At 40.3% G+C, this 19,748-nt stretch overlaps 1 protein-coding gene across 5 annotated transcripts in view; it reads right to left on the reverse strand.

Annotated features, from left to right (window-relative positions):
* Nucleotides 1-3,574: 3,574 nt before the first annotated feature.
* Nucleotides 3,575-19,748, reverse strand: part of MEIS2 (Meis homeobox 2) — a 192,027-nt gene continuing 175,853 nt past the window's right edge. For 3 of the 5 annotated variants that reach the window (XM_089671299.1, XM_089671296.1, XM_089671294.1), the window contains exons 10-13: nucleotides 14,182-14,240; nucleotides 12,576-12,686; nucleotides 10,215-10,308; nucleotides 3,575-3,715 (exon numbers count right to left, since the gene is read on the reverse strand). In XM_089671299.1, the coding sequence (XP_089527425.1) occupies nucleotides 10,250-10,308; nucleotides 12,576-12,686; nucleotides 14,182-14,240 (229 nt within the window). In that variant the 3' untranslated portion in view covers nucleotides 3,575-3,715; nucleotides 10,215-10,249. The remainder of the gene's footprint in view (nucleotides 3,716-10,214; nucleotides 10,309-12,575; nucleotides 12,687-14,181; nucleotides 14,241-19,748) is intronic. The other 2 variants (XM_089671297.1, XM_089671295.1) reach the window with 1 other exon arrangement.

Raw genomic sequence — 19,748 nt, forward strand, 5'->3', positions numbered from 1 at the left:
AGGCAGATCTCCGATCATCCTCTGTGTTCCCAGGATGGTATTTGGTGATATTTTTCACAAGGAATTAATGTCCCCCTCCACCCCCCCTGAACAGCTGCTGTACCGGCCTGCCACCCCTCACTAACCATTTCATTGCAGAGCACAGGCCGATCGGACAATGTGTGACCCCCCCCCCCCCCCCCAGCATGTGACCTTGGAGGGGAGCCGGCTCTTCTCATTATTCGTTTCATTTTCTCCCAGTCCTCCTAATTTCGGGTTCTCAGCTGGTTTGGTTACTGGTGGACGAATTATTCGTTAGCTACACATTAGCAGTGACCTCTGTGATAGATGACAACCCCCAGACACAGATCTGAACTTCTCATTTTGTAGAAGTCTGACAATACATATATACGGCGATACTGCTTAGTTTTTATTGCATACTTTTCTATCTTGACACGTGACGTCTGTATGTATATATTTCTGACCTAGAAGTGACACCAGAGACGTTTGTCATTCGGAATTCAGGAGACACATTTGTTTCTTTTTCGGAGAGAAGAGCAGATCAGACCGGCGAGTACTTTTGTTTGCTTCAGACTTTTCAAAACGTTTTTTTTTATTTAATGTATTCGAAAAATAAAAATAGAACGTTCTTTATGTACTTTTCCTAACAGGATTAAGTAATAAATAAAAAGGTAATAATAATCATCACAAATAATGGTGTTATACCCAAAGCCATCGAGCGGACAATGGTAGTAAAGTTTATGGGTTTAGTAAATCGCTGTTGTAACTGTAGAGTTTTTTTTTGTTGGAAGGATACAAGTTGTTCATAGATTACACACCTGAATGTTCTTGTGTCACTAAACCTAAAGCAAAAATGGAATATATTGCAATTTACCAGTCCACAGATGTAGTGACTGCAGTCTTCTTCTGTTTTCCGGATTTTTTCCTTTCATTTTATTTGGGTAATCCTGCCAAGAATTATTCACTTCCTGCCCCTTCCTGCTTACACTCATTTCTCCATGGTCTCTATGAGGGGCAGCCTTGGTTGTTACATAGCTTGGAATTCAGCCTTTGTTCATCTCCATTCCAAGGTGGATTGATGAGATTAGTAGTTCACATAAGAAAGATTAATGTTTTTGCTTTCCTTTCAGCCCACAGTTAGTGACAGGGACACTGCATTTCTGGTAAGATCAACAGGTATTGTCTGTACTTGCTGAAAATGTTCTTAGCCTGAAAAATGAATGCAGTCACCACATCAAAGTACTGGTAAGCTGCAATATATTAAATTTTTTTGGAGGGGTTTAGATCTGCATTAGGATCCACTTCAGTTCACTAGACATATAAAAACAAATATTGAAGAGTGTCTTCATTTTATTGGGTATTTGCTTTAAAGTGATTGTACCAATACCTACTGAAGTGATTGGCTTCAGCTGTTACACAGGCATTTAGAAACCAATCAGCTTGCAGGTTTTTTTTGCTAAAGCCTATCTGAACAAGCTGTTAGATGCTGATTGGCTACCATGCACAGGTGCATGAGGTTCTGAGTGAAGCAGTTTTAATAAATAAACCCCACCGAGATTAAACAAATCTTCCTACATAAATTGTACCTGTCTATCTGCAGTCTGCTCTTCTCTATATCTGTTCAAAGTGCTGAAGTTATATAGCTTGTCTGAGAGTTCAGAAAAAAAGGGGTCAGAGAGCTGAAATTACACACTGCTGAGCTCAGTGAGGAGAGCTCTGAGAACTGATTGGAGGGAAGGGACATACCTCCCTCCAGACAGCTCATAATAACAGAGCTGCGGCTGTCAATCTGCTGGAGGTCCCTCCCCCATTTTTCTCTTGGTGTCAGGAACACTGGTCAGAAGTGATTCATACTGATAGTAGAAGAAAGAAGCAGCAGATAGAAATGTCACTTAGTGCTTTTAATTTAAACAATTACACACTGTGGGGGAGATTTACTAAAGCTGGTTCACTCAGAATCTGGTGCACCTGTGCATGGTAGCCAATCAGCTTGTAACCTCAGCTTGTTCAATTAAGCTTCGGCAATAAAACCTGGAAGCAGTTTGGTTTCCATGCAGAAGTGCACAACATTCTGAGTGAATCAGCTTTAGTAACTAAACCCCTATAAAGGGATATGCTTTGTTCAGATTTCATGTCTGAGCTATACAACCACTTTACAGATTTGTTGGGCTGGTATAACACTTGTTTGCCTGTCCTGTAGTGACATTATTTTTGCAGCCATACCTAGCCTGCAGTGCCATTCTTTGTCTGAGAAGAGAAATGTAGATTTTCCATGTAGGTTTGTGGATGCAGGCTCCTTCAGTTGGTATATACAGTGGGTATTTTGTGCAGCCCTGATCACACTTGTGTGACATCATTCAGTAACACAAAACTAAACACACACATAGAACCCCACAAAAAATCCAAAATGAAATATTTATTACCGCATTTTGTAACACTTTTTTTTCTTTAAACATAAACTCACAGTCCTCATACAAGTATTTAATGTAAATTTGACAAAGCTTAAAGGTAACAGCATTTTTCTCTAATGAGGAACACGTGCTGAGAAAGAAATTATCCATGGACATACAATACCAATCCCACAGCAGGTTTTACTAGGAGAACATTCTTTTTTTTTCATTTGAGGTAACACATAGAATATCTAACATGAAACATTAATAGAACAAACTCTGAACAAATTTTGTTACAGTATTGTCTTCCTTACGTGTTCAGCCTCACACGCTCACGCATTCTCTGACACACTCACACTCACGTCCACAGGCGCTCGCTCTCATTCACTCACTCTCCAATCTTTGAGTTTACAATTAAGTTCAGTCTGTCATTTGGTGCAAAGACCAGATTGCAGGAAGCCCCCTTTGTCCATATAAGGGGATGTCCAAATTATGGAGGCACAGCATAGATGCCCCGGCTTGTCCTTCTCATGTCTGTGCAGCTGCCCCAAACAAAATTGTCCTGTAGTGCTGAGGGACAGACTGACAGACAATAGATGTCATCCAGGCCTTGGTCTAGTTCCGCGCTGGTCACAGGTAAAAATATTCTGTAGCTTTCCACGGGAGGGGAAGGGGGGTTCTGGCTGAGCCAAGTCATTCATTTGGAAACAACACACATAGTGTGGAAAAAACAAGGATATCTTTTCTTGTCTCTTCTAAAACTATTTAAATCAACAGAAATGTACAAGTTAACTTAGTTCCTATGTTTTATCCTACAGTAGTTATATCTCTGAGTCTTTCTGCTTTCCAGAGGGGACTTGTTTTTGTTTTTTTTTTTAATGGGCATTAAAGTGAACCCATGACTTCACATTTGTGTACTTGGTTCGTTGGTCCTTTGTTATTGATGAAAAAAAATGACAAAAGTTAAAAAAAAAAAAAAGTCACAGCTGTCTGGAATTTTAAAACCGATCAAAGTTCAAAAGTCTTAAAAGATTATCTTTTTTGTTTTCCCTTGAGGTTCCATAGAAATGATGGGTTCTTGGGCAGGATGAGATTCCATGAGCTGGGCTTCAGAAGAATGGGGTGATGGTGCAGACGTGGCTGTCCCTGGTAAGGTGAATCCTCCATGTGGTGTATGGACATGGCTCATGCTGATGGGACCATCACGGGTCCATGTCTTGAGGGAGGGCATAATGTCAACTGTGGAGAAGTGTGAGCTGGTTGTACCAAACTGATACTCATAGGACCACCCTGAGAAAGACAGTCCCCTGGCATATCCTGCAGACCTGAAAGAAACAGAGAATTTGTCAGGGCCCATGACTAACAGACATGTATGTACAAAGCAGCTCTTAGGTTAGTTTTCACATGTACAGCGATAGTTAAGTCCTGCCATCCAAAATTACAGAAAAAGATACTGGTTTATTCTAAATCAGACAGTCATTCCCGTTCAGTCACTGCGAGGAGCACTGCTGATGAGTGTCCAGATGATAGGATTGATCGTGCAGTGATTTTTTATGTAAATCAATACATTTTATGCTTAGTGCATAATTATTATATAATGGAAAAATCCATTAGCTGGAAAAGCACAGCTTCTGAGCATTTGCCCATTATAGATCTCATGCCCATATTTTTTAAATTAACCCTAACACATATTTATTCTCTGAATAGAAAGGTACATAAACAGCCATTTTCCTGAACCATTATTAAAGTGCAATTCCTCTTATGTAAGAAGCAAGTCACCACTGAGAAGAGGTATTTTTCTCTAAAATTGGGTCATCTCTTACTTTAAATATGGCAGTGCAGTAGGTTAGCATTGAGCTGCACATGAGAATTTCAAAATGATCGAAATCTATGGGGTTCATTTACTAAAGGCAAATAGACTGTGTACTTTTAAAGTGCCGTTGCACTCTTCAAGGGCATTTGCTACAGAGCATAGTAAATGAGGTAAAACATCACATGCAAGGAAAATAAAAATACAGCATTTTTGCTTGCACATGATAGAAGTCAGTAGAGCTTCCCCTCATTTACTAAGCTCTGGAGCAAATGCCCTTGCAAAGTGCACATTCTATTTGCTTCGATTAAATCAATCCTTATGTGTTGCCCATGAGGTGCTGGTAAACGACAAATCCATCTCATATTCCTAACTGATAAAAACAATTGGGTACTGTGTGTGATTTTTTATTTGCACTAACTTTGTACTTTTTTTTTTATTTGCGCTAACATACAATTTGTAGCTTTCGGGGTATGTCCCCTTCTTCAAGGTCCAAGCAGTACCACACACTCCTAACTGACAAACAATTTTATATGTAGTTGAGTAGTAAATGGGTACTGCAGTAACACCTATGACATACATACAGTACATGGATGCTGAGATAATTCCCATTTCTGGGGTCTGCCATGTCTGAGACATCTTTGTGTAAATTTGGCCAGGAACATCAGTCCCTCCATCTCTCACGATGAATGTGATTTAGAAATAGGTCACTGGTTGTATAAATGTGCAGGGAAAATATTTACTATCCCATGTACAATATGTCAAGACTGATTGGGACAGTTATAATAAAAGAAATATCTTCAAACACATGGACTCTTTAATCCATGTAAAAGTGATTTGATTATACAAGGAACAAATTTGTGCCTGAATACATTTCCATCTAACAGTACATTAGTAATAAGAATTTAATGTAAGTTGTCCAACTGATTTATCAATGCTAGAAGAGTGTGAAAACAATATACTGTATTTGCTTAGCAGGTATGTTGTGTAGATTTGCAGTAAAGCCCATATTCCACATAAAGCAGGAATGGACCCACTGATTTCTACATGCTGCACTTTGTTTCTGCTTAGAACCTAATTTGGATATTTAATGTGGGTATAAATACTGCTCTTTATATGTTTTTATTTTTTACAAAAACCCTCTGACATCTCTTTCTTGCACAACACAAAAAGTCCTACTTTGTAACATTTTGTGGCATTGGTCACTTAGATGGAATGAACGCTATATTTTAGCAAGACTAGTGAGCAGCGAGAAAAGCACTGATATTGCACAAAAAGCAGTAATTTCTACACCCAATGACATTTTACTATTTTATAGTTTGAAGCATTCAGAACAATATCTTTATGACTGGTAGAGCTACCTACAGACATCAGATAGCGGTTGGACATGCCAAGACAATCTGACTACCAAAAGAGGTTTTGCATTATAGGGTTTTTCCATAAACACGTAGATTCAGGTTGGTCTCGCATGCATATTTATGGCAGGAGAAGGTAGAGCACTGATTAGATACCCCTGAAACCAGCCAATCCCAGGAGGAAAACCATAATGATTGGTCAGGAGACTCCAACACAGCTGATCAATTATTGCCCCAGGAAGGCTATGCCAAGGGATGTTTGCGAAGGTTGAATTGTGCTAATTCTTCATTCTCTATGGCTGGTATTACTGTCTTTTGTACCAAGTTATTTAATGATAGATTTGAGGTTTGTTTGCTTTTGCCCTGTTTACATTTCTCCAATGCCTTTATTATTACATACTGTCTGCATTTCCCCTAAGGTTGTTTCAGGAAGTTACTTGTATCCTTACCATGACATTACGGTTCATATGCAGACATAATCTAAATGACCTTTTCTAAATGTATATGTAGATAATTATGTATTTAAAGCATCAAGCTGAGCTACCTCATTTGAATCAGTTACTTTTTAAATGATACCAATGTGTTGTATTCATCAGAAGCAGTAATTCCCTGAACATACCTAGATTAATGTACATATTAATTTAACCATTGTTCAGTTCTACAAATGTAGTTGGGTGTGATTTACTAAAGGCACATTGCCACTTTCAAACTGAGACCAATGCTGTATCTGCATGAGTTGATTTCCAGAGTGGACACTCATATATGAGATCTTCTGACCTCACAGGGTTGGTTTTGGATAGCTACTACAATGAATGACCTCAATAGATATTAATAAAGTGATAATATTGTTGGGCAATTTTCTCTATTTTCTATAACTGTTTGTATCAATTTCCTGATTATCTTAACAGATTGGGATAATTGAATGCCAATCTCCTGAAAAATGACCATGTATTCAACAAAGGTGACTTCCACATCTGATAAACATCCACCCAAATAGCAAACAGGTCCTAGAATAACTGCATTTGACATGTGTAACATCACTGCACCTCCATTGTCTCCTGTGCAGTCTAGATTTATCTAAGATGCAAACATTTCACATTTGCTCATATGTATAGGCCAATTTACATATGGCCATCTAACACTAAATACCTATAAGATGATCATTGCCATTGATGGGTACCATCACTACAGACAGCAAGGAATTAGAGATGGGATGTGTAGGAAATTTTCAGCCTGGGATAGGCTCTGGAGATGTGTGCCTGCTTGCGCTCCTTCCTCAGTTTAATGTATGCATCTCTAAAGTAAAAACCTTCTGGTTGTCTTCCTGTGTCTTGCCTGCTGGCCACAGTTACATATAAAACAATCTCCAAGCTTGATGAAGAATCGTCAGGGAATGCATTTCAATCAGTATGAACTAAAGGCCTCATTCACACAAGCGTAAAAAATGAAGCTTACAGATGCACACAGCGTCTAGTTTTGTGCGCATCTGTTTGTAGCAGTATGTGTGTAAACACCATTCACACCGCTGTGCCAGACAACGTAATGCACTGCTGCTCTCAGCAGTGTAAAACATTGATACAGGGTGTGTCTAAGGCTGTTTATAAATGCTGTACGCATGTAAAGGTTTAAAGGTTTTTGCTACATGTATACCAGTGTACAGTGCCAATGCAGCCTATTGGCCACCACCAACTGGCACATGAATATCAACAACGTATAGTCAGTGGTGGCTGCACCAATGATTACACACTTTGGGAGGCTTTACTAAAACAGGGGAGTGCAAAATTTGGTGCAGCTGTGCATGGTAGCCAATCCGCTTCTAAATTCAGCTTGTTCAATTACATTTTGACAAAAAAAAGCCCCTAAAGCTGATTGGTTTCTATGCAAAGCTGCGATTTTGCACTCTCCAGTTTTAGTAAAGCAACCCCTTAACCACTTGCCCTCCACAGGATTTACCCCCCTTCCTGAACAGGCCATTTTTTGCGATACAGCGCTGTGTTACTTTAACTGACAATTGCGTGGTCATGCAACGCTGCATCCAAATGAAATTTATGTCCTTTTTTTCCCCACAGATGGAGCTTTCTATCGGTGGTATTTGATCACCTCTGCGTTTTTATTTTTTGCGCTATAAACAAAAAAGACAACAATTTTGAAAAAAAAACTATATTTTTGACTTTTTGCTATAAAACATATCCAGTAAAAAATTTTTTAATTTAAAAATCTAATTTTGTCATAAATTTAAGCCAAAATGTATTCTGCTAGATATCTTTGCTAAAAGAAAATCCCAATATGTGTAAATTAATTGGTTTATGTGAAAGTTGTAGAGTCTACAAATGGTGGAATATATACTGGAATTTTTTTTTCCAATATACTAGTAATGGCGGCAATCAGCGACTTACAGCGGGATTGCGGCGGGTATTCTTACATTTGGGGGGAACTAACTGCCACCGACATCCCCAGTGACACTACTACAGTGATCAGTGCTAATAAAAAGCACTGACACTGTACTAATGACACTGGGCAGGAAGGGTTTAACATCTGGGGTGATCAAAGGGTTAACTGTGTGCTGTTTTACTGTGTGCTGTGTGTGTGTTTTACTGTGTAAGCACGCTGATTTGTATTGCTCTGCTATGCAGAGCAATACAAAGCAGCATGCTGGTGCTGACAGGGGAGAGATCTGTATTGTTTACATACAGACCTCTCCCCTGTCAGTGTTCCTCGGCAATCGCCAGGTGCTGGCAGGGAATCTCTGTCCAGGATCCCGTGATCGAAAGCTGTAGCAGCAAATGGCGGCGCGTGCACGCCCCCTACCTGGAAATGCAAAATCACGTAGATATATGTGATTTTGCACAGTCCTGCCACCCTGTAGCAGTATTTCTGCTATAGGGTGGTTGGGAAGTGGTTAATGTGTACATGTCAGCGCTGATTGGCCCTCCTGAGTCCTAGCAACCAGCTGGCTGCACTAACGTGGTGCACTTGTAAATGTTACGTAAATATTACATTCATACAGCATTTGGACAACTAAAACACAGGATCCTGCTATCAGCAAGACCCTGTGTTTGTGTTGTACAACCCAGTACACCTGTGTGAATATGGCCAAAATGTTGATCTGAGGGCAGCAATAACAGAAAAGCTTTCCAGGCTTACCATACTAGTCACCAGAAGGTGCCAGGTGTAGTCGCCTCAACTCTACTCCATTATATGTGGAAGGCATTGTTTTTTTATATATACTTGTTAATTTTATTATCACAAGTGCTGGTGCCATCTAAACACAATATCCCAGGCTGCATCGCTGGCCCTGTGTTTGTTCTAGCCCGGCAGCCTACTCAATGGATGATGATAATTAAGTACCAAATATACCATATTGTGTGGCTGCATAATCAAATCAAGAGAGGATAATATTCCTCTGTATTAAGCTATTAATGTAATTGGTCATGAAGCATAAAATATGTTATGTAATTAAATAGGCTAGAAATTATATGGCCTATATTAAGAATTATCCAAGCTGAGAAAATGTTTTCTCTATGGCCGTTATAGGGTACATTGCTCTCTGTTTCCTGACTGCATTTGTAAAAAGAAGGAAGAAAGAAGGAAATTGGTTTCATCGCTGGATGTCACGGCAGCCCCCTGAGATCGCCTATGAAATGTTGGCCTCTATTTACATATACAGAATGATTTAATCAAGGTACGTCTTCCTATATTCGGCCTCATTAAACAAAGAAGTTTCAATGTTATATGCAATTCTGTCTGCTCTGCTGCCTTCAGCCAAGGGGATGAAACTGGCAGCGTTACACATCTTTTTTTTTTTTTTTTTTTTTTAATACGTCAAAAACACTTGAAGCTTTAAAGTCTAATGGATTTCTTAATCCAAGTGCAGTCATTCAGCCCTCAGTGAAAAATCCATTGCTTCATATTCAGTTACTCCTAAATGTCTCTCTCTTTAAATCTATTGACTGGCTTCCTATTCTGTGTATCAGCCTGAATACAGGAAAGATGCATGAAAAATAAATAATGACAACAAATAACCAGGCAGGATGTCCCCAGCGAAGAATCACTGGTGCCACTTCTGTCATACACAGTCACTCTGTAATGGAGAGACTCTTAATCTGCACATACGGCATAATTTGGGCATCCATCCAAGACTGACAGATTCATGTCACTCAAAGGACAATTTCACTGGCCCCAACATCTCCTGGTTTTAATCTGAAACAAGTTTAATTTTGCAGAAGGAATTTAATGCCCTGGAAGAGGTGTCACCTTCAAGATGTAGGCTTAGAAAGGACGTTGTGACAAAGGAAGCCTAGCCCCTACAGGTGCACAGTAATACAGAATGTGAGCTTATATGGAAATACACCAAAGGCTGATTAAACATTTTGATCTTTCATTATTCTGCTACATATGAATTTAAACCATTCTGGGTTCAAGTGCATTAACTCTGGGTCAAGGATGGACCTCCAACAGGCCCAGAAGGAGTAAGTGCTACATTACACAAAGAGACTGATTTATCCTTATAATGGAGGTGAGGAGCATTGCAGAGTAAGACAGATATGTGGAATCTGGATAACATAAAAGTGATTTTTTCATATAATTGGTATATGTTTTGTCCAAAATATATAGTACATGTAGTTACATGTTTGGTGCATTTATGTGTGTGATACTTACTTCCCCCTGCTTGTGATTGCTCTGCAGAATGATGTTTACATATAGTGCCACTGCCCATCCATGCCCATGTTCATGCCCATTCCACCCATAGGACCTACAAAATGAAAAATGCATGTAAGTACAACAATGGAACTGGCATATTATTATGATGTCCATTTTTCATCGAGATCTCAAGCATTGCTGTGAGTGTTTTTCCATTGCAGCTGCTTTTTATTTTACATGCCCGTTGTGGCCCCATGGGGTGTATTTATAAGACATTTGGCAAAGTTAGTGGAGTTGTCACTTTCTCCACATGTTTGCTGAAAACATAAATTAATCTTTATGAATGTAATCTTTATACATAGCGGTAGAAAGTTCTGGTTATTGTGGATTTTCATTCATATAATATACTGTATAATTTTACGCTTACTTCCAGTGGTGTGAGTGCAATGTAATGCAGTGTATGGCACCTCAGTAGTTAGGCTTCTTCCCCCTCTCCTCATCCTGGCAGATAAAAGCCCTGTTTTAACTTTGCCACTCTGCCAGAGATGTGCGAAGCTAGAACTCCTACTTCAGAAAGTATGAACAACACACCCAGTGTACAAATCTCCCTTATCCATGACTCCAGAACCTCCATGACAAGGTCAGAAAGTTCCTGAATGGCAGGCTGACAGGGTCCATATTTCTTCACTAGCTCCTCTTCAGAGAGCTTAGCAAAAGAAAAAGCAAAAGTGACTATGAGGATTATTAACTAAAACAGTGCAAAGAACCCAATCAGCTTCCAGGTTTTATTGTCAAAGCTTAACTGAACAAGCTGAAGTTAGAAGCTGATTGGCTACTATGAATAGCTGCACCAGATTCTGAGTGCTCCAGTTTTAGTAAATCTCCTCCGTGTTCTATAAACCTAATGGGGATAAAGTTAAATGACCTCTCCCAGGAGATACCTCCTCACCTACAACTAAAAGCAAACCAAGAGATCATCAGCCCTGACCATATAAAAAGACACATTATTGCTGACAGAGAGCTTCCCACACCAGCAAGCAGATTTGTGTCATCTGTGCAGAAATGATGGCATAGAAAAGTAACAGCACCATGAGGTGAGGATCTGCCAGAATTCTCCAGCTAAAAGGTTTAAAAACACAGATTAGCATTTCGACCTGATAAATGTGAAAGATGAATATGACTTTTGTTTTAAGTACCTGTCTCCACTGGAAAACAGATGTGGGTGAATCTCGACAACATTTACTTGACCCAGTAAATGTGCGTTTTTACAAATGGCAAATGTGTGGCTAATATCTGACTTGGTGGTGTCTTTTGTGTAAATTCTGGACACCATAGAGCATGGTTTTGCACATCTGAAGAAAGGGAGAATTTTGACAACACTCTTAACATGGTACTGAAAAGATTGATTACTGGGCCTGATATGTGTCATTTTATGTCAGTTTTTCCCACCTCTAGTCCTCTGTGACCATGTTTTCTAGGTTTTCCTATAGAATTATTTGGTAATAAAAAATCAGAACACTTTATCAAAGCTGTTACTAGCTGTGCTTCTACCCAGGCTTCTGGAAGACTTGCATCTTTTGACTTCAGGAACCAATAACAGGGCTTGTTTTCCAGAATCCCAGGATTTTGCATTGCTGTATTCATTAGACAATGAAGCACACTCTATTCATTATCCCACCTGTGATACTGTATAGAGATGTGGAAAACATGGCGTGCTAGTGTTTCCTGGGGATTTGTTTAGAAAACACCTCTGTAAGATCATTTATTTAATGGAATACTGATGTGATGACCTTCTGATGGGAAGGACTTTCTGTGGCCTCCTTCCGATCATATTTCCACAGCCTGCCCCTGTCAGAGTGTCTGATGATTGCCCTATGAAATCACTGTGGGTGATACATAGCTATGACTAGCAGTGCCACAGATAGTTGACTGGGGAGGAGAGTGCTTGGAAAACACAGTGGAGCTCAAGAAGCAGGCTTAGTTTACCCTATATTCTGCCTGCACCCTAATTGTAACAACTGCTTTGGAGTGGTAAATATAGCATTAAATACAGAGGAGTGCAGTGTGGATATCTGTTGCTTTCTATTCACAGAAATATACCATACCTAACCAGTACCTCTGTTTCAGGTCATGAATTAGTAAAATGATTGCATATGAAGCTGCTAAGCTGAGACTGGCACTCAGCTGTGTACACTTCATAATAAAGGAGAGTAGCTGAGGGACCTCTGATGCTACTTAGATCTGTGCAGCAAAATTTTGTATCATGTGGTTTGTGAACCAGAACTCACTGCATGAAATGTCCATGGCTGCTGGGTATATACCATTAATCACTGGCTTAAAGCCTCAGAAACAAGTCCATATGCAAGGTCAATATCTTACCTGCAGGTCGGATCCCCATGTGTTGCTGACCATCCAACACAAAACTTCCCATTGGCTGTCCTTCTGGACTATATGCTGCTCCTTGGCTCACTGAAGGATCAAGAAGAAAACCTGATTGTGGTCAAACGTGGACACAGAGAAGAAAAAAAGAAGAGAAGACATACCGAAATATCAGCAAAGGTTCCAGTTTCAGGACTGAAACACAAACTACAAACCAACAGAAAAATGACAAGCAGAATGTGTATGTGAACTATATACAGAGAAACAAACTGGCCCATCACAAATGAGTGATGATCAGTATGACTCTTCGGTACTATTAACATCATGGAATAAGCTGCTCCATATTCCTGCCTATATAGAAGAGACACCCACTGTTTGACACTACTCTGTTCTCTGTTGTTTTGAAACTTTCTAAAATCCTATATACAGTATTATGATGATTGTATACATCCTTAAATTCTTATGTCCACATTAAGGCTCCATTTTTCTGGTTTATGGGATACAACAAACTCATGTACACTTTCAAAACTTTGATTTTTCAGCGAGGATTGATAACATTGGGTGGAATCACCCTATTGGGGTCTCTTCTGCACTCATATTTTCTTCCAGCAACACAAACTTGCCACATCCCATAAAAGGGTTCTCATAAAATCCTATTGGATTATCACAGAGGTTGCAGTAAAATGACTGAGACCTCTTGCTGCAACAAAGGGAGTGAGCTTGCATGGCTGGAGGAGGCAGAGCTCCTTTGGTGTCTTACCATTGGAATCCACAAAAGACAGAAGCCAATGGGGGAATTCACCCCTTCCAAAAAAAAAATCTTTCCAAAACCAATAGCATCAGTATAGCGATGGCTGACTCTTTCATGTATTAGGTTTATGACATCAGAGGCCTTGGCAGTTAAATAGTAAAATCCAACTATCTACCAGCAGCTATTTTAAATGATGTGTGTGGTTCTATGTTCATTATAACCTCCACTGCAGCTCCAGTCATTAGTTTGCTGCAATTTATAATGGGAGAATGTCTTCCAAAAGAAGTCTGCCTCCCACTCCTCGCCCTTACAATTGCCCCACATACATTCTCACTCCTCACACCTAAGAAAAAGCCTGTGTTATAATGCAATCCCAGCAAGTTGTGTGTGAATAGGCACTGAATGAATACGCACAATAGGCTGCATATGGGAAAGACTTCCTTATACTGCCAAGAACTGTTAGATGGCACCAGGCAGAAGAAATGAGTCATTTAACCCTTTCAGGATGAAAGCACCTGCTCCAGCCACATAAGGGTTAAAGTGTCTCCCAGTGGCCTGGTACTTTGCGCCAATTAGCGGTTTGTGAGGAGGAGGGGATGCAATTGTACTGAGAGCATGCTGGAAATCTCCAATTAGCACCAATTAGCTGCTCCCTATGGTGGGATGCTGGGACTTAAAGGGGGTGAGATTGCCCCCTCTTCTTGTCCTTACTGTCTCCCAGAATGTCTTGCTGTGGCATTTTATTTAATGCACATTGAACCCCTTCTGTTTCACAAACCTTTTGGCTGCTTAGAAGTTCCTGAAGTTTAACTGGTTGAATGTTAGAGCCAGGAAGATAGGGACTAGGCTGCTTACCTGCTCGATTAGACTGGTCAATCATAGGCTGGACTATCCGTCTTCTGGCATTAATAAACCTGTAACACACAAGGGGAGATTCATAGTATTAGACACAAAGTATCGGATACGTCTCAGAGATTGTGTCAAAAGACATTTTACCAAAGTTTTATATTTTCTGATTTCTCTGCTGAAACAGTGGAAGTTATAACTTAACAGAGATGAACTTTACAAAGAGTGAATCCATCGATCATTCACTGGTCGCATTTTTGACCTGGTTCAAAAAACTGCCAGACCTTTTATTGTTCTCACCTGAATTCACGTCAGGAGGTACTGGGAATGTTTTGTGCAACACAATAAAACAATCCTGTGATTTGTGAAATGTACATCAATTTGTTACTAAGAAAACTGAGCCAAATTCTAGTGTGATTTATTTTTAGAAATACTTATAGCCCCTTATACATATTATTAAAATGTAGAGTTATAGGGACATTTATAATATCAAAGACACAAAAAACAATCTTAAAGCCATTTAAAATATTACTGTTAACAGGACAAGTCATTCTAGAAATGTGATTTGCATATAAACTTCTTTTAAGCAAAAAATGCTGATACAAAATATGAAAGGGTAATGGTGATTGCCCATAACAACCAAAAGAATAATTGCTTGTTTTATCCTAGAACTCAAATCTGAAATGAGCAAAACCTTTCTTTCCTCCACTGCTTACAGAGGGCCCTTCTGTACAAAAAGATGTCATTACTTTGCCGACTTTAAAGTAGCTAGCATCCGTCCGCCTTTACTCTTTCACTGCTGCAGAACACTAACAGTTTCACAAGTTTTGTTTTCTAACAAAGTATGAGATCCCAGAAAAGATGTTTCTGATTTTGCAGCAGGCCCAGAAGCCCATCCCTTTCTGATCTTGCAGCATAAGCCCACTCCCCACCCAGTCCACCCTAAATGAGGTCCAGGCTTTTTGTTTTCACATGGCTTCAGCGGGGTCAGCAGAGACATCCATTAAACTGTCTCATGTTTTATTGCCAGCCTTACAGAGGCTGTAAGACCTCCTCCCCTTCTGCCCAATACCCACCACCTCCTGCTGACCCAAACTTTTTAAGCCAGGGGTCATACAGAGGTTAGTGCCAACTTGGGTTGACTTCTGGTGTTGACTGGTAGCCCTGAGCAACACAATGTTTTAAAACCTTGACTCATTTTCAAACACTAAATATTAAAACATTAGACAGAAATTAAGACAACTCTATCAGCATCATTTTTTAACCAAGCTTACATGGTAAGGGGACTGCTTGTACTTGCAGAGCTCACCTAAAGGATCCCTTAATAACCTGCAGAGTTCAATGGATGTTTTACAAACACCATATTCGAAGTAAGATTGCTTCTGTAACCAGTGTTTGCCCTCTACCAACCAGTGTAGCTATATATTCAAGTAATTTATGAACCAATAAAAAAATACAAAGCTGTTGAGAAGTTATTTGAAATGTGCTGTCAAAGATAAAAAAAAAATAGGTGCTGGCCAATAAGGACATCATCTGTACACTCCCTTTTTATTCTGTTTTCGTACAAGAAATCTGTTATTGTTTAATAATAATTGGTGGCTACATCACTAATCCATAGATTAATGCAGCCTGCCAGCCAGTTCATGCAGCCCTTGCATCTTTCCTGCAGCACCCCCTTTGTCTCCGCCCCCACCTCAGCAGAAGAGAGGAGGACGAGACAACTCCTGCATATTGTGCATTTCTCTTTGCAGCCGCAGCACCCTCTCATCTCAGCCTTCCCTGGTGTCAGCATTCAGCAGACTGCAGCCCTCCTTTGATCCTCCTCCAGACCCTGCACTTTCTGCTTCTCAGCTCCACCCCCAGCTTGATGAAAGGAGGGTGGGGGGCTCTTGACATCTTATGTAAGGAGGGTGGTGTGTTCTGGACATCTAGGCTTAGAGATACAACTGGCCATTTGAGGGCAACCGTAATGCTGATGTGGCCCGTGATTACATTTTAAATTGACACCCCTGACATAGTGGATACGTACAGCCAGTTGTTCTACAGAGTATCAGAGTGTATATGGTAAAGAATAACCTACAAGTACAAAATTGGACTAATTCTTGTAATACCTATTTTTACATTTCTGAATGATGAAGGTGGCTCTGAAACTACTTCTATCAGATGTTCTAGACCAGAGCCAAGGCTACTCAATGCCAGTCCCCAGGGTTCCCTGATGGTTCCTGATTTTCCGTTCTCTTCAGACACTCACAGATGAGATAAATTGTGTTGAGCTCTTGTAGCTTATTCTCACTGCTGAGTTTTCCCATGTGTTTTACTACACAGGAAAATAAATTAAAAATCAAACACAATGGTGTTAGTGGTGCTACGTACATGCAAGGTTGGTCTGTGGGTCAAGTATTGAAAAAAAAAAAACATACCGCGGTTCCTTTAGCTTTTTTTTGAACAGTATCTATAGGGAATGCCTTTCATCTTGGTGGGCCACATTTAATCCACAGAACCTTACACAGGCTATTAATTAATGTGCTTACTGTTAATGTAGCTGTGGTACTACCAGACATTGGGAAATGTGCATTGTTAGTTGTCCGAGGGTATCAGAGTTTAGCACCACTGATCTAGGTTACTAAACCCTTTTAAAGTGCTGTTTATTATTAATTGCCTATAGGGTAAGGCAGTCCCATAAATGGACTTTTTCCATTTACATCATTTGAGTTGAAGTAATGTAACACTGAAGCTGCTGGTTATTTAGTCAGTGGCTGATGCTGAATTAGGGGGTCCAATGCTCTACTGCTGAACAAAGGGGTCTATTAGGAATGTGTGGGGAAAGACAATGACAGATTTATCAGCTGTTAGACAGTGAAGGGTTAAAGGCGCCCAGGGCAGTGCTTAAATCTGGACCCAGGGGGCTGGCATGCACCATTTCTGTTTACCAAGACGGGTGTGAGGAGAACTGGGTGTGTATCCTTTATATTGACATGTGTTTGGTATTAAGCGCATGGGGGACTTTCCCTCCACCTCCTCCCTAAAAGTAGGTAGTAACGGTCCCCTATTTGACAAGGACATGCAGAGCCATAAGTCACAGGGCCGTTAAGGCTGGATTTAATTTAGATGGTAATCCCAGAATGAGTGCCTGCAATTTTTCATGTTACCTTAACTGGTAATTGTTGCCATTAATCCTCTGTGTTTCGAGTTAAACAAATAAAAGGTACTAGTATAAAGCAGACCCCCTTAGACCCCCGCTCCACACCTCATATGGATTAAAAACATGGCCGCCCTTCAAGGGTGCCCACACTTAGAAGATTGGGGTCTCTCTCTGCAAATGAGAATTAATTGTACTTCCAATGACCGCTCAGCTGTCTATCACTGCTAGGACAAACTAACCCTTTCTAAGGAAACAAATGTAGGACAAGTTGGATTATTTAAAAGAGCAAGGATGATGTGCAATAACCCATTGTGACCAGACAGATATCAATGTTCTCTAGTGACATCAGTCAAAGATAGTTTTATTGATATTTGTTACTGCATTTAAGTAAAGGAAAATGTATTATTCTTTACCACAGCTCCATGATCCCTCATTTTACATCCATAGCCAAGCCACGAGAAGTTCTAAAACATCTGTAGTGACAGTACAGAAACCATAAACTGAAATTAATATTTCAGCACTATCTAACATGTAGATATGCAGCAAGCTTCCATGTATCCACCAACAAAGACCCTCTGAGGCCTGCAAACCATTAGAGATCCCCACCCCCAACACACCTCTAGCTCGGCACTCAGGCCTGTCTTCAAACAAGTCATTAAATGGAGGGTTGAAGGTTCAAACAAGGGTCATTTCTTTGGATACTACACAGAAATGTTTAGTAAACTGGGAGCTCTCCACTGATTGCCCTCCACCATATGTGCACTAGGAAGGGGCCAATGCAGAGAACATGAAGAAGCTCTCCAGTTACCACTGTGTGCAATTTGGGTTTATCTTTATGGACAGAAAATCTACTGTACACCAAGGAATAAATACACAGGACTTGTGACATGTGTGTTGTTTTTGAAGACACTCTTACAGGAATGATATGTATTAGGGATTTGACTTTTGAATGTACAGTAGTGTTTTCCTGTAGCATGGAGCCCCATGGGAATATAAAGGACATCTTAGAGAATGTCATGATGATCCTTTAAGCAACTTTGCAACAATGTTAATCTGCCACTTGCTTCTGTTCAACATAGATACCCCATTTTAGGCTCTTATATATATATATATATATATATACTGTGTATGTATGTAAATATATACAGTCATGGCCGAAATTGTTGGCACCCTTGATATTTTTCCTGAAAATCAAGTATTTCACACAAAAAAGGTATTGCATTAACACATGTTTTGCTATACACATGTTTATTCCCTTTGTATGTATTGGAACAAATATAAAACAGAGGCAGAAAAGCAAATATGACATAATGTCACACAAAACCCCAAAAATGGGCTGGACAAAAGTATTGGCACCCTTAACTTAATATTTGGTTGCACACCCTTTGGAAAACATAACTGAAATCAGTCGCTTCCTATAACCATCAATAAGCTTCTGACACCTCTCACCCGGAATTTTGGACCACTCTTCCTTTGCAAACAGCTCCAGGTCTCTCTTATTGGAAGGACACCTTTTCCCAACAGCAATTTTAAGATCTCTCCACAGGTGTTCAATGGGATTTAGATCTGGGCTCATTGCTGGCCACTTCAGAACTCTCCAGCGCTTCTTTGCCATCCATTTCTGAGTGCTTTTTGACGTATGTTTGGGGTCATTGTCCTGCTGGAAGACCCAGGATCTTGGACGCAAACCCAGCTTTCTGACACTGGGCCCTACAGTGCGACCCAAAATCCTTTGGTAATCCTCAGATTTCATGATGCCTTGCACACAGTCAAGGCACCCAGTGCCAGAGGCAGCAAAACAACCCCAAAACATCATTGAACCTCCACCATATTTTACCGTAGGTACTGTGTTTTGTTCTTTGTAGGCCTCATTCCGTTTTCGGTAAACAGTAGAATGATGTGCTTTACCGAAAAGCTCTATCTTGGTCTCATCTGTCCACAAGACGTTTTCCCAGAAGGCTTTTGGCTTACTCAAGTACATTTTGGCAAACTGTAGTCTTGCTTTTTTATGTCTCTGTGTCAGCAGTGGGGTCCTCCTGGGTCTCCTGCCATAGCGTTTCATTTCATTTAAATGTCGACGGATAGTTCGCGCTGACACTGATGCTCCCTGAGCCTGCAGGACAGCTTGAATGTCTTTGGAACATGTTTGGGGCTGCTTATCCACCATCCGGACTATTCTGCGTTGCAATCTTTCATCAATTTTCCTCATCCGTCCACGACCAGGGAGATTAGCTACAGTGCCATGGGTTGCAAACTTCTTGATAATGTTGCGCACTGTGGACAAAGGCAAATCTAGTTCTCTGGAGATGGACTTGTAACCTTGAGATTGTTGATATTTTGCCACAATTTTGGTTCTCAGGTCCTCAGACAGTTCTCGTCTCCTCTTTCTGTTGTCCATGCTTAGTGTGGCACAGACAGACACACAATGCAAAGG

Source organism: Staurois parvus, unplaced genomic scaffold (assembly GCF_062004578.1).
Source record: "Staurois parvus isolate SC_StPar_1 unplaced genomic scaffold, SC_StPar_1.0 ptg000104l, whole genome shotgun sequence".
NCBI classification, from domain to species: Eukaryota; Metazoa; Chordata; class Amphibia; order Anura; family Ranidae; genus Staurois; species Staurois parvus.